This window comes from Ambystoma mexicanum, chromosome 6p (assembly GCF_040938575.1).
Source record: "Ambystoma mexicanum isolate Mex_15411 chromosome 6p, UKY_AmexF1_1, whole genome shotgun sequence".
Classification (NCBI taxonomy): domain Eukaryota; kingdom Metazoa; phylum Chordata; class Amphibia; order Caudata; family Ambystomatidae; genus Ambystoma; species Ambystoma mexicanum.
This window is the reverse complement of record NC_090935.1, coordinates 381,482,657-381,497,403: the sequence shown is the minus strand read 5'-3', so window position 1 is coordinate 381,497,403 and position 14,747 is coordinate 381,482,657. Positions and strand designations below refer to the sequence as shown.

The 14,747-nt window shown below is 42.1% G+C and overlaps 1 protein-coding gene across 3 annotated transcripts in view; it reads left to right on the top strand.

Moving 5' to 3' along the window:
• Window positions 1-14,747, top strand: part of LIFR (LIF receptor subunit alpha) — a 624,070-nt gene that overhangs the window by 525,141 nt on the left and 84,182 nt on the right. For all 3 annotated transcript variants that reach the window (XM_069627155.1, XM_069627156.1, XM_069627157.1), the window contains exons 13-16: window positions 7,313-7,389; window positions 9,794-10,013; window positions 11,907-12,086; window positions 13,232-13,333. In XM_069627155.1, coding sequence (XP_069483256.1) covers window positions 7,313-7,389; window positions 9,794-10,013; window positions 11,907-12,086; window positions 13,232-13,333 — 579 coding nt within the window. The remainder of the gene's footprint in view (window positions 1-7,312; window positions 7,390-9,793; window positions 10,014-11,906; window positions 12,087-13,231; window positions 13,334-14,747) is intronic.

The following is a 14,747-nucleotide window of genomic DNA, read 5'->3' as shown; positions in this document are numbered from 1 at the left end:
AGATCCATAACAAATATCATTTCTCCCTTGAAACTTGTATGATTAACTTTAGCATTGCCGGGTCAGGGGCCCTTCGGCAGGGGAGTTGCTAGGTCTGGAAAAGACCCGGGGCTACGCTAATGTCGGAACTGTCAGGACTCTGGGCTAGCTAGTCTTTTGGCTGTAGCTCCTGAGATTCTATCCGGGGCTACAACCAAAATATCAGGGGCTATAGCCCCCTTAGCCCCCCCTAGCAACGCCCCTGCCCTTCGGTGAGATGGGTGTGTGCACCATTGTTTCACCTTTCAGCAGTTTTCACACAAGGGAAGAGTGCAGCTTTCTTTTTCTAAGCAGGCCTTGGAAATATGTTTAAAGAGAGAGAAAATGTTCCAGTAATTCCTACCATCACCTTTTTGAGACTGTGTGGTGGGTCTTCCTCTACTGTTGCTGGATTGTGTGCCCCTAATTACTGGGCGGATTATCTCGACTGCCTCTTCAGAGCATGGTTGAAGACTATTCTGTAACTCTTAATTGCTTATCTGTCTGCAGTACGGAAAGGCAGCTCTACTGTCCATCAAGTACCCTATGACCTTGTCCTAACTAAAATAGTGTCCAGTCTCTTTTATTTTGTCAGTATTCTTTGGGGATATGTTGAGAGTTCCTTTACCACTTCTGGTACACTTATTGGGCATCAGATGTATTGTGCTGCTGTTGATCTTCATTCTGGGAGAGGATTCAGCTAATTTAATTTGTTGCACCCTTTCCACTTCTACCTCCTCAGAAAAACTCACCCTGCCTTTTCTTTCTTGTCCAATACATCACTCAGGCAAACTTACTCTAGAGAGCAGGGAAGGCATGTGGATTGTATAGAAGAAGGGGCGCACGTATGGGTTGCGTGTACAAGAGTCGTTATTGAAGGAAACTAATACTTATGTTCACATCCCCCACCCCTCCTTTTCATTGTTTGCTGCAAAACTTATTCATCCAGTATCATCTGTCAATACCCTCTGAGGTTTAAGCCAAAGCATTAATCATTGTGGTTTAGCCAAAAGGGGAATCGAATATAGACCCAAAGTAAAGCATGTAGTGCTTAGAGATTGCTGGGGCTTATCCCAAATGGCAGATCGACTCAAGAGGAACATGCCTTTTGAAATAGACTGACTCTCATTGGATGCTAAATGGATGATCATCGTTGTCACTTGCAAGAGGGAGTCCCTTTTGTGTAATGACACTCCAGCTGACCACCTCCAGCCAGATAGTTTGCTTCCCCAGATGTGAAAGCCCTTGTGCCATCCGAGATATAGATGGTTCTTAAAGTATCTAAATAAGGATCCAGCAATAAATGGGAATTGTTCTATTTAAATTCTTCACTGTAAACTTAGATGGCTTCATCTTCAGAAAGGACCCGGAGCTCTCCAATGTGTGAACTGAATTAACATTTAAAAAGATGTTTTCTGCGTCCCTTTTTTCTTGTTAGTTTTGTTAAAACGGAATGCCTATTTTTGAGGTGTCTATGGTCACCTTTTAGGGCCTGTTAACCTCCTACTTTTTCCCTCTGTTTGGATCAATGACTATTATTTGGCCAGAGGGACTTAGCCCCCCATGCTCCCATGCCATTGCAACTCCTTTTAGCTTAATCTATACGGTATTGTGTCGCCTTAAGCCTCCCAGTCCCAGGTGTAGAGGTAGGCCCAAAACCCTGTTTTGTAAAAAATCAATCCAATGTGCAATACAATTGCCTGAGTAGTAAGAAAAACAAAAGTTTACTACATACAGTTTCGGCCGGGAATAATACAAATATCATTTCAATAGTCATTATTAAGTGGCAGTTTATACAGGAGTGTGTGACATTATGGCTTTGACAATGTTTCAAGATGCATGTACACACATATATGTATGCAGCACGCCCCCTTATGCCACCACTCTATGTTGGTCCTCTCCAACGCCCTGATTCTAACCTCTCCTTTGCTTTTTTTAAACTCCCGGAGGAATTCCTTCTCATTTTCCTACCATTTTCCCTCATGGTGCATCACTTAGGCTTCTGCCTCCTCATAACGTCTCCCTCTCTCTTCCTTTTGATGAGGAGTGATGTTGCTTTAACACTTATTACAGCCTTGTACGTCTCCCATAGTGCCTGTTTTGATTCTACTGAGGCCCTGTTAGTTTGGAAGTATTGCTGTTATGCTACTTTTTACTCAGAAACCTCTTTCTCATCCGTCAATTGATATGTATTTAGCATTGACTATTTCCCCTCTGTTGGTCTGTGTGGAGGGAATCTGGGGAGTCTAAGGCAGGACAGAGGACAGAGGACAATCCCACCATCAACCAGGCCTGTGTCTGTTTTCTGCCAACCAAACAAAAAACAACTTTGTTAAAACCCCAACCCTGTTCCCCTCTCCCTTTACCCATTCCCCCTCATCGCCCAAGACAGAACAAAAAAACAAATCCCCTGTGTGGTCTGAATTACCACATTAACGTGGTCCCTTTTGCTTTTTATTCAATCACCCATCCCAGTACTCCTGAATCCGTCTTCCCGCGAATCTCCTTCCAGCTTCCATGTGCCAATCTTGACTTCATTGTGAATACCTTGCCCTCCTGCTCAAAGACTTCCTATTCTTGTGGGTCCCTGATTGTCCCGCATTTTGAGACCGTCTCTTCCCATTACATTCACTTCCCTGCCTCAACAACCTCTTCCCTTCCCTAGGCACTCCATCCTCCGCCTGCTCCTTGACATTGGTGTTGGATGTCACCTAATCTCTCGAATCCACACTACCTGCCTCACCTCCCTCCCCTGTAACAGAGAAGGGGCGGTTGTTGTCTTGGTCCGACCCCACTCCTCATCTGTAGGTCATATTTTCAATTCACCTTACCAGTTCCTGTAAGTTGCCATTTTCCTACTCATCTTTGAATGCTAGATTCTGTTACTTTCTGTCTGTAGTGGGTTGTCCTGTGAGCTAGATTCTACAGACCACGCCAGAATTGATCAAGCTACCCGAGCAGACCATAAACCAGCAGTCTCCAGGGTTTGCCTCTGCGGACCCTTGATGTTTTTTATCCTTTTTACTATCACGATTATCATAAGTCCTGTGTGTGCCTATATGGACAAGGTATCCTTTTTATTGTATTATTATTTTGTTAATCACATTATATTTATTTAGATTGTTGTTGTGCATGCACTAGCAGAGGCAGGGCAGGGGTGTTGTAGTGATATACAATCGCAAAGTCTATATCAGCAACAATTGTCTGTGTAAGGACGCTTTATATTAGATCGAGTAGGTGTGCAAACACAACACTTATCCTGGCACTTGGAGAGCTGCTAAATCATCTACATAGGCCAAATATTGACTGTTTCCCATCATTAAGTCCCACGCTCTAACATATGTGTATTGATTGAAATTGAGACATTGCATACTTAGCGAGGGTATAATTGCATTATGCAGGAAATAGTTGATTGGCGACTACTAAAGAGGTCACCATGCTATACACAGTTGTCATTGTACAAGTACCAGAATTATTTGGGCCATTGTAAGGAGAATACTATCTTCATTCATAACTGGACACATTTCAAGCAAATAATTCATTTTGAATAGCTCTTTCACATCTTCAAAATTGATTTATGTAATAAAGAATATTTGATCACCTAGGATTGAGCTAAGGTATGCAAAGGATGCATGATTAGACCACTTGTATATACAAAAGGATTTGTGTGATTCATACTTCAATCTCTATTTTGGCAAACATACATTATTTGCAATCCTGGTATTTATGGTGAGATAAGAGACTCCTCGATCTAGTTGTTGTTGTCTATGGATGTGTGTGGTCATGAAGAGTGCTTCAAGCTACAAATGCATTCCTATATTTCATTAGTTAGATGGCTCCTGAAGGGCAATTCTTTTAACTGTTTTCTGACGTGTGCAAGGTATGGGTGAGTCTCAGTTCTGCTGTGAATTGGGTCTGAGTTTTGGGTGCTTCCCTGGAGGGAGATTGCAACATGGTTTCTGTTTGAATTTGGCAATTATGGACGTTTCAGAATCTGCACAAGTGCAACAGAGATCATCAGTAAAAGAAAACAAAAATGCAGCAACCTGGTCTAGGCTGCATCACACTGTATACAGGTCTCCTATAAAATATCAAGTTTTCTTAATTTAATTTTTGCAGTTCTTTCAGGCTGAATATTTACCAGATAATATTGAGACACTGATAGGTATTTTGTTAATGACCTGAAAGGCCACATGACCTAGATCATCTATTGTGTGGAGAGGTGCAGTAGCAGGATCCTCCGCTGTGAGAGTGCATGGGGAACCTCACCTGATATCTTGCCAAAACAAAATCTTTTCTGCTTTTGAAAGACTCTCTGAACTATCTTGACCTTTGTGTGTCTCAAAGTTATGGACCAACTTGGGTAGAAGAGGTAAGAGAGGGAATGCGGTTACCCGAACCAAAATCGCCACATTAGACCATTCATTCAAGAAGCACGGAATGGTCAAGACCCCATGCACATTCCCTACACATTTGTCTGCTGTGAATAAACTTGAGTATCCTTCTAGGATCATGTTTGCATCTAGCATCCTGTTTATGGCACAAGTCTTATGGAGGTCTTATAGAGGTTGAAAGGTTGGAAGGAACCTGATGATGTAAGGTGGTGAGAAACCATAACGGAAGGAACTAGTCACCACACTGCAGTCAATCAACTTGTCCTTTGCCACCTCTTAAACATTTATCACTCCAAATGAATACATTTACCATTGAAGCGGATAGCAGAATGGTTGGGCAATTCGCTATCCAGGATACAGTGTGGCCAGTCACCACCCCTCCCTCCTTCTCTTAATTGATGGATTCTGCCCATTCAGAATATCTGGGGCAGCAATGATTGAAATAGAGTTTGGCTAATCGTGCCCAGGGATCATTCTGTAATCCTAAATGGGTCCGGATGTTCTGCATCTCCGTGTCAGGTGGCCACTACCACAACACTCCTCACCTTCCTAATTACCTGGATGCAGGGAATTTCAGCAAGTTAAAGCCTATTTGGCCTCTTCCTCAGCAACAATATGAAATGTAATTCTGATTATTCAACTTCATGTGTATTTAGATTTCCATGGGCGGAAACTGCATCTTCTGTTTCTACCTCCAAAATGTAGCTAAACCCAATTGTATGCATCAGATGTAAGGGTAAGAATACATGTTTTTAGACAATTGTAAGAAAAGTACATTCTAAATGTGCTTTAATGGAAATATCCATACAAGTAAGGGTCAACATGTCTGGTAATGTTACCAGGGAGGTTTCCACTACCCTTGGCCTGAAACAGCCCTGCTTATGATTAGCTCTGCAGCTCTTTGATTCATATCTGGTAGACATATTCAAAGTATTGGATTGTACAAAATATTTCCCCCCAAAAAATAGGGAATCTAACAATTGGAGAGCTTGATTTTGCTGCTGATATCACAGTCTTTGACCGGACACCTGTTGGGCTTTCTCGCTCAAATCAAGCTCTTGAAGGATTAGGAAAAAATGGACACTTCTAAATGCAGGAAAATCTTCCATCATGGTTAGTAAGAAGGGTAGAAGTATGTGCAAATACAAGTGGTACCTAATGGGTTACCAATATGTATATCTGATCACGTTGTATGTTTAGGGTTCTCTTTGTGTTCATCAATGCGGCACAAGCTAATTTACGAAAGGTTGCGAACGAAAACCTTTCCCTTGGCAGCTCAACTGCATAAAATCTATGTAACATTTTGTGCTTTCACACTATGCCCTTGTGTAAGTTTTCATAAAGGGAAAATTATTCCAGCACTATTGTACGGTTTGTAAACCTACCAAGGGGTAACTCATTGAATACATTGGAGGCCTTTCATAACAGTTAATGGCCTTTCAAAACATTTTAAATCCCCCTACTGAATCTCTATACAGCGATTTCAATTGCATCTGTTGCGATGGTAGTTCTGCCATTTTGAAAAACCACTTAAAGGAATGCCTAGAGGTTTTAGAGGAAATAGGCAAACATGTGAAGACATGACCCATAACCCAAAGAGGGTGAAACTGAAGGTACAGTTATGTGATTGGTCCAGACAGGATGAACAAATAAGGAATTATAAAATGTATTAGTACTGCAAATACACTATAAGAAAAATAAATATGATACACGATTATCTGAATATATTTACAGATGGAGTGATTCGATTGACCTATCTTAGATTTCGGTTTAATCTGTAATGTACCCTAGACATAATGGCACCACGTAGAGGGATAGCATAGAAGGACAGTGTATGTCGACTATGCCATCAGACTAAAGAAACATGGACGCACTTTATCCTTGTATGTCCATTTACTGTTTTACCTAGGCACGCTAGTTGGCGCAGTTTGTACAAGACCAGTTGACTGACCAAGCAGATAGGTTGTGGCAATTGTTGTTTATTGATGAATGACAATCTGTCATAATTGCATTATTTTACTTTATCAAGGACATTTTGGCAATGTTGAGAGAACAGTTTGTATATGGATTTTATTGGATATCAGTGTTGTGGCCTCGGGTTGTGCATTTGGTTTTAGGAATATTTGTGTTACGTCATTATTGAGGATGTGCATATAGTACATATAAGATGATTTTTTTCTTGAATTAAATGATTTGAGGTTTGCTGTATCATACGAATATTGACCAATTGAGTATTTAATGATATAATGTGATAATATTTTAAAGATTATTAGATGTTTTATAGTGTGTATTAATAGGAAAGGTTTTGTAACCGTATCACAATAAAATAAATAAATACGCTTTAAAATCAAACCGAAGGATAGATTTGAACCATGCATTATTAGAATGGGCCTCATTACACGGTAGGAGGTAACCATGGCACTATTAGCACCATGTCTACCCCCTACCACCATCTGGGTCCGGGTAGGTGGTATGGGGATTTACCGGGTCATTCCGACCCTGGAGGACCCGGTAAGTCCCCATGCAAATTACCATTCCCATTCATTTGAGCTCCCATAGGGCTCAATGGGAATGGGGAAGGAGCAAATAACAGTACTGTTATTTGCCCTGAAGTCCCTCAGCGGGTCCCGTCCTTAACGTGTGGTCTGACCACACGTTAAGGACGGGACCCGCTGAGGGACCTCGTAGTAGGGCGGTAAGGGATTACCGGCATCGGTGCCCTTACCGGTGCCGGTAATCCCTTACCGCATAACATGTAATGAGGCCCAATGTGTCACCTACACATTGTTGGTGTTAATTGATTTTAATTAAAGTATATTTGCACAGAAGTCTGCTTGCATGGTCATACATACATAAATACACTTCCCAATTAATGGATTGTAATATTTGGACTGTTTCAGCTCCGCAAAGAAAACCTGATGTTTGGAGGGAAATTGTGTGGAACCCAGAAGGACGAATGCTTTTGTTATACTGGAAGGTAGGCAATAATTTGGATTAAAAAAGTCTTGCCAGTTGTATTTTATTTTAGCATTTATAGCAGCACACCAAACTCTGAGGTATCAGGGCTCTAGTTACAGTAAGTGTGAGATGACAATCTTCAAAGTGCCAATAGATGCAAACATTACATGCTCTTGAAGGGACAGTCAAGCAGAGCCAGGCCTCGTGGTATGGGGTGTCTACATTAGGCATACAGATGCATGAATGTCAGATTAAGGGCAAATGCATAGTCTAGCAAAGCCACAGCTCATGGTACGGGGCTACATTAGGCATACGTTAGCCCAATTAAGAGTGAGGGTAAGTCAATTACGATAGGGCGAGCCAGCGAGGAATAGGGAGGCAAGGAAAGAAGGGTTCTAGCATGTAAAAGTGCGCCTCAAGGTTTGAGGGGCAGTATCAGGCGCATTTGGGGGAAGCTGGAGCTAGGCAAATGCAGGCAAATGCAGGCAGAGAGAAAGCGTGGGAGGCAGGAATACGGCAGGGAGGGGAAACGATGCAGAGCGGTGAGGTGAACAGTTAACATGAGGGCAATAACGGAAGTGCATGCCCTGTGAAGACAAGCTGCAGGGGAAAGAAAAACAAGAAACGACATAGAACAGGTGAGTTAGTGAGTAGGAAGAAACGCACAGTATCAGCTGCGAGACGCAGGAGGTGGGGTCACCTCCTTACCTTGTTCTAGATGAGAATGCAGTGGCATCGCCGCAACGTCCGCAGCCGGACAAGGCCAGACAAGGGCCTTAAATAGGGCCTAAGGTGGTTGGCCGGCACAACCATAGGCTAATTTACAATCACAAAATGAGAACATTGGTGAAATATGAACCATTGTGATGAACTATGAACCTAGGAATCTGGTGCTGATATAAATGTTAAATTAGCATGATGAATGGTATGAATATTTTGCATAATCCACACCGATGAGGGCAACAGGAAGAAGTTATCTAATTAAACATGCTACATGCTGGATCGCAGATCACGAGAAGGAATTAATGGCTGCCATGTATAGTCATTGAGTAACTAATACAATTTTATGGATCATTCTATTGCGACTATGCACAGGAAGAAAGTGAATATCAGAATTCCGTGGACCATTATCTGATTGCATAGGTTTCATTTAGCCATCACCAAAGGTAGAAAGTCTTACCCCTGGAGACATCTGTGCCTGTGGTTTTTGACAACTGGAAGATTTGAAATGTTTCTTTAATTCACTCATTGAAGGATTCTTCATACATTCCTGTGTTATCACTGCTTAGCATGCCATCTGGGGATAAATATCATTTGATGCCACTCCCTTTGATGTTTGCAGGCATGTGGAGTGTGTGATGTCAGTTCTGCTACCTGCTATCCTTATTTTTTAACATAACTATAAAAAAAATCCCATCCACTCTGATCCAATCCCAAAGTCCCAGAACGCTCTTCCCTCATGTACGTTCTCCTCTATTCTTGGGTGACTCATTCAATATATTTAACCACATCCTATAGCTGGTAATAATTAGTCTTCCATTACTTCTCAGTTGTATGTATATAATTACTACTTGTATATAAAAAAAATCACTGGGTCAATAGATTACATCAGTTTGTGAGCAAAGTTTTTGTGGCTAGACTGTGGATGCCTTCCTATCTGATTTTGAGTTTAGGTGGAATTGGTCTCGAATCATATAAACCCCTTTGTGTCATGTCTGTTTGCTGCACCATATAAGAACAATTTTTGCTTAGATGCAGCTTGTCCAAAGGGAAGGTCTCCATATTCACCTGGCTTTAACCCAAACTGCAAACGGCTCATAGAAAAGGCCTCCGTGTACATGAGATTACTTATCTAATGGCTAATATTGCCTTAGAAGGTTGGGTGCCTTCCCCATGCTCTGCATTGGCATCATACCATGTGCCTAGCTAACCTTTCTCATGCCTGTGATTGACATCATATTGCCAAGTAATCCACCACATCAGATGTTGGCATTGTATGCCTAGGTACACTCCACATGCCACGTAGTGCCATTATCTTGTCAGGAACTACCACCATATGCCTGGGTACAATGCCCCTCTCTTCTCCTCAGACCACACTTTGCAATTGGAGTCCAAACCTGAAACCAGGAGTGTCTAGGCTAAAGTAGGAAATGCCGGGCATTGAATATTTAGTGGGCCGTAATCTATATGAGTCACTTTTAGCTGCTGCCACTACCAATGTTGGCAGATCTATTGAACTGAGGCACAAAGATAGATGAATATATGTCCCAAGAGCACGCAATTATGTCAGAGCTGAAAAGCCAGGATTAAAACCAGGTGTTCTAGATCCCCAGTCATCAACTGCACCGCTAGTCCACATCTTGCATATCCTTTTCTTTGAGTTTGGCTTAACTGTGCATATGTTTTGTTGTTTATTTATGCAGCCTCTATCAGAAAATGATGCCAATGGAGTGATACTTAACTATGAAGTGATGTGGACAGCACTGAATGCAAATGCTTTGCCTGAGAGCCGTCGTGTTTTGAGCGTCCAGAACAAAACCGAGATACAGCTTGACAATAACGATTACATTATTAGTTTTGTAGCAAACAATTCTGCTGGTGTTTCTCCTTCTGCCAACTTATCTACCATGGAGTTCACAAATGGTGAGTCTTAATAGGGGCTAAAATGTTACTGCATAGTGAAATATGCCACACTACTCACATGATGACATACTTTGTCATGGGTTCCCCACACACACACAATCAATAGGTTAGTACAAAAAGGGGTGGTAGAAAGGCCTGTAGGATGGGATGCAGCACAAAGGAAAGTCTAGACAGTTGGAGAGGTAGGTGGGATCAAGTAAATGCACTGTTAGAACCTTTTCTAAAAGGCCTAGTGTCTAGAGTTCATCTCTACTCTAAGCTCCAAAAACATCAGTTTCCACACAGGGTGGTATTCTCGCCAACCATAGCCACAGAGATTTTAAAAAGTCCCAGGACACCTTCTTAGCGATATCCACTTCTTGGTCTTGTTCTTTGCCTTTATCTTGGTTGTTATTTGCGTTTTAGCTGTTGTCTTTGCCTAGGTCTTTAGGTAAAGTCTTTCTCCTGATCTGAAGAATGAGGTGACTTCCTCCCACTGCCGCTGGGCAAATTATGTTTCACAGGCCTCTTTCACTATGGTTCTGCTCTTTGTGCGTGTCGGTACCCCCGCCCCCCCTACTGGGTACTTTTGTGTAAGATTTCTTAATCCTTATTATCTAGGTTCTCACAGTTGTACAAGAATTATTAATTTTGGACATTGGCCTTACAACACCCACTTGAGTCTGAGTTATGATCTCCCAGTACAGATACTTTAATAGCTGGCCGCCTTCTGGCATACAGGCTCCTGTATCTGGCTTTTCCCTCAGTCTGGCCTCCCTAACCTGGCCACCACATTATTTCACTCCCTGAAGCTGTTCTTCATGTTTGGCTTAACCAATTCAAGTTTGGGTCTCCTCTATCTCTTCTTGTAATCCTGCCTGCTATTCCCTGGCCTTTTTGGCTGGGCCAATATGAGTTCTGCTCTGCCATCTCTCCTTTTCTTGAGTTGAGTTGGAGGAAATTACTAGACATCCAGCATTGTTTCAGGGTAAAACAAGGTTTGAGCTGGTGGATGACTTTGATGCACAATATTTTAAGGTAGAGTTGAGTGGAATCTGTATATTGGTGGTTGTGGATGTTGTGCTGGCAAGTGGGGATCCCCGGGGGCCCTGTTTTCTTGCTCAGTCTGGAAGTTCAGTTTAGTGAGAAGAAAATTTGGACTTGCACTGGGTATTCTCTTGTCCTTGAATTACACTTTTGCTTATTTAAATTCCTAGGTGTACCAGGCTGATGGTGTACGTCTGATGTTTTGTTAAATCTCTGGGGCATTTATGTAGATGTTTGTATGCATACCAACATACCCCATTCCGATCGGTAGATGCTAGCCCACTCCTGGTTTTAACTTTGCATTCTGGGACATGTAGTCCAAGATTTCCCATTCTAAACCCAGTACTATAAGACTCAGAATTCAAAGTTTAAACCAGGACTGGGCTAGCACCTCACAGGCAAAATGGGGGCATGTTGGCGTATATATGTTGGTCCTCAGAGTGCTGAATGCGGTTAGTTGGGGGTTATGTGGTTTATGGTGAATGGAATGTCAAAGTGAATCAACTAAAAGGTTACAGTTGGGTTGTAATCGGGGTTTGGCGTGATTGTAATAATGAGGTCTAGGATGCTGCTTTAATTGTGGTTTGGGTCAGTTGTGTTCTGGGTGAGATTTGGGGTGTGTAGTAGGCTGTCCAACACGTCCATCATTGTTTTGGTGGATTTGCTTCCTGGGAGGTTGAAGTTCCAGAGGAAGGTGGTGTTGGGACATGTGGGGGGCACAGTGATGACCATGTAGGAAAGTTTGACGGTAAAAGAGGTGTTTGGTTTGGGTGGCCTGTGGATGAGGTTGACGATGACTGCATCAAAGAAGCACACGTATGTGTAAATCTATTTTTTAAATTAATTTTGATAATGTTTGCATTATAGGAAATCTGGAAACAGAGTATGTAGTAGGTACTGGAGATGGCATCAACATTACTTGGCATCATGGTTCCAATGCTACCTGTGGAATCACTATACAGTGGCGGCCATCATCATCCTTTGTGTCATCAGCCTTGGATTGGGAGACATTTCCCTCTGATCAAACAGATGCTTGGATTCCGGCGTGTAAGAATAATTTGACACTTAAAATATTTACCTAAAATGTTGACTGTACCATATTAAAAGTTGCATTTTTTTGCATTGACAATACACAAATTTTAACATTGTTTTTCGGTCTCTCTTAAATAATGTTCTGCTTTATTATAGTAGACAGGGCCTAATTCACAGAGTATTTTACCATTATTAAATGCTTCTATGAATCGGGCCATAGTCTTGCATCTTTTTAAGTCGATCTATCCATAAATAGTTTTTTTTCAGAGATTTATGTTGAACAAAAGCACATAGAATAAAGAACGTTCTTCAACAGTAGCCTCCATCGAATATCCAGGATTCCTCAGTAGCGATCATTGGCAATCGCTCCAAATTGGTATCATCACAGTTGGATTTCACATATGCAAACATGTTGTAAAGTAAATACACATTGTGAACTCAAAGAGTGCACTGGTGCATTTCTGTGGAAATGTATAGTCTTGAATGGGATGGCTTTAATCAAGGGCAGAGGCATATCATAAAGTTTAGCAAATTCAAAAAGATATCAAATTTTATATGACCGAAAACATTCTTACTAGTCTGGGCAACCATGTAATACACAATGAAAGTAAACTGATGAATAGTTAGAATGTAATGCATAGTTAAAACCATGGGAAAGAAGCATAGCGCCAAAAAATTATTAAAAATGGAAGACAGACTGAAGGAGAGGATAACATTGCAGGTAGCTTCACCATCCCCAGCTTTGCATTTTCCACCTCTGGGTTGTGAGTATGTCAGTGATAACTTAAGCTTCATTCTCATCATCTATGATCTTATTGGTAACCCTGGGATGAAACCTCTCCCTTATTAGAGGTGACTTGCAGAAGCTCTGTCAAAGCAATTTATAGATGGGAAAGTACAACTTGCTCCTGGGGTGGATGAGGACAACAATGTTCCTGATCTTGTTGCGTTTGTTGATGGTTTTGTCAAAGAATGAGAAGATGTGAGCAAGGGTTCTGGAAAGTATGTGGAGTATTTACGATCAACATTCGGAAGAAATCAACATTCACCCAAATACAGTCCCTTTCATTAAGCCACATGTGGAGTGCTATGCCAGGACTTCATTGTTTAAAAAAAAATAAAGTGGTCTCATAATAACTGAATATGTTTCTCTTTTGTAGCTCTTCTTCAGACTGGTGTTAGGTACACATTTTCAGTCTATGGATGCAAAGATTATGAATATCAGTTATTAAAGAATATCATTGGATACATGGAAGAGTTGTGTAAGTATCTGTGTTTGCTATAAACCAATAAAAGTAAACTTGAATGAAAATACGAAATATCTGCTGAAATGATCTCATATGTACTTACTCTATGGCAACTAAAACGCATAAACAGCTGAAACAACATACATTTCTGTATGTCATTGGATTCATCTAATAACACGAGTCATGTGCATGTGGGGCAACCTATATGCTATATGTATTCATAAATAGCGTGATATATATTGTGGGAAACCCGAGGGTGTCTCACAGGCTAGACCCCGGGGATCTGTCATCCAGGTGGCCAGGACACGGCCATCGCTTTTGGATCCTATTCCTGTGGGGTGGATCAGTGCGGGATGATCACCTGGATGGGACATCCTTGGGGAGTGAGTGTGGGACACCTAAAGGTGAGACATGGTATTCCCCCCTTTCAAACTTTACTCCCTCTTTCTTGATAAAGTACATGAGTTTTGTAGCTCCCTCCGCCCCCTTCCATGCACGAACACATATACATTCCCTTTACACACTGGGGAAAGACAGACTTGAACATGTCCTGGTGCCATGGTCAGGCAGAGTCAGGCAATTGCCTGGAACAACTCACACCTGAATCCCCTTTACCTTCCCCACCTGGATAAAAGGCAGAGCACAGGAACACACTTAAAGCAAGGCAAGGAACAAGACAGAGCACATGGAGGAGCAGCTTTTGCAGACCGCAGCTGAATCGAGGAAGCCAGATTGAAAGTCGTGGAACGAAACCAAGGGAGTGATGCCCTTTGGCCGTTTGACAAGTAATCACTGGGCTGTTGAAAACTCATAAGCAGCACGTGTGAGGCAGAGAAGTGAGGCCAGAGAATCCTCCGGCCTGACTAGTCGAGTCGGGGGAGAAGTGCAGCTGCTGTGGTATCGCCCTTAACTCCATGATCAAAACCGTGAGCCACAACATATATACAGCTTGTGAGTTGAAGGCAACTCTGTGAAACAGGGCTGCATTTCAACGAAGGTTACGGGCGGCAACAAAGTGTCCTGTGAAGTCGAATGGAGGGCGACTCAAAATGAAATATGAAAGTGGCGTGAATTGAGAACTGAACCATACAGAGGCCCGAGTCAGATGGAGAGAGGCCTGTGGTATATTGCAAAGTGAAAAGGGAGTCTGAGCCCAGGCGAGTGGGACTCAAAGTGGAAGTAAAAAACATTTGTTGCTTGAAAATTAAACGCCTAAGGAAAGGAACTTTGAACAATCGTTGTTGAACTTTTGTCTTGCAAGGGAGTAGCCTTCCTTCGTTGAGCAAGAGATTTTTGGTTGCGGAGAGCTGATATATGAACTGGAACCATGCCCTATGCTTAGCCAGACTGAGGTGTGTTCCAAGCGTGCCGCCTTGTCCTGTGGTGAAAACGTGGGGAAGGGGAATCAACTATCCAGTCATCCTGACAT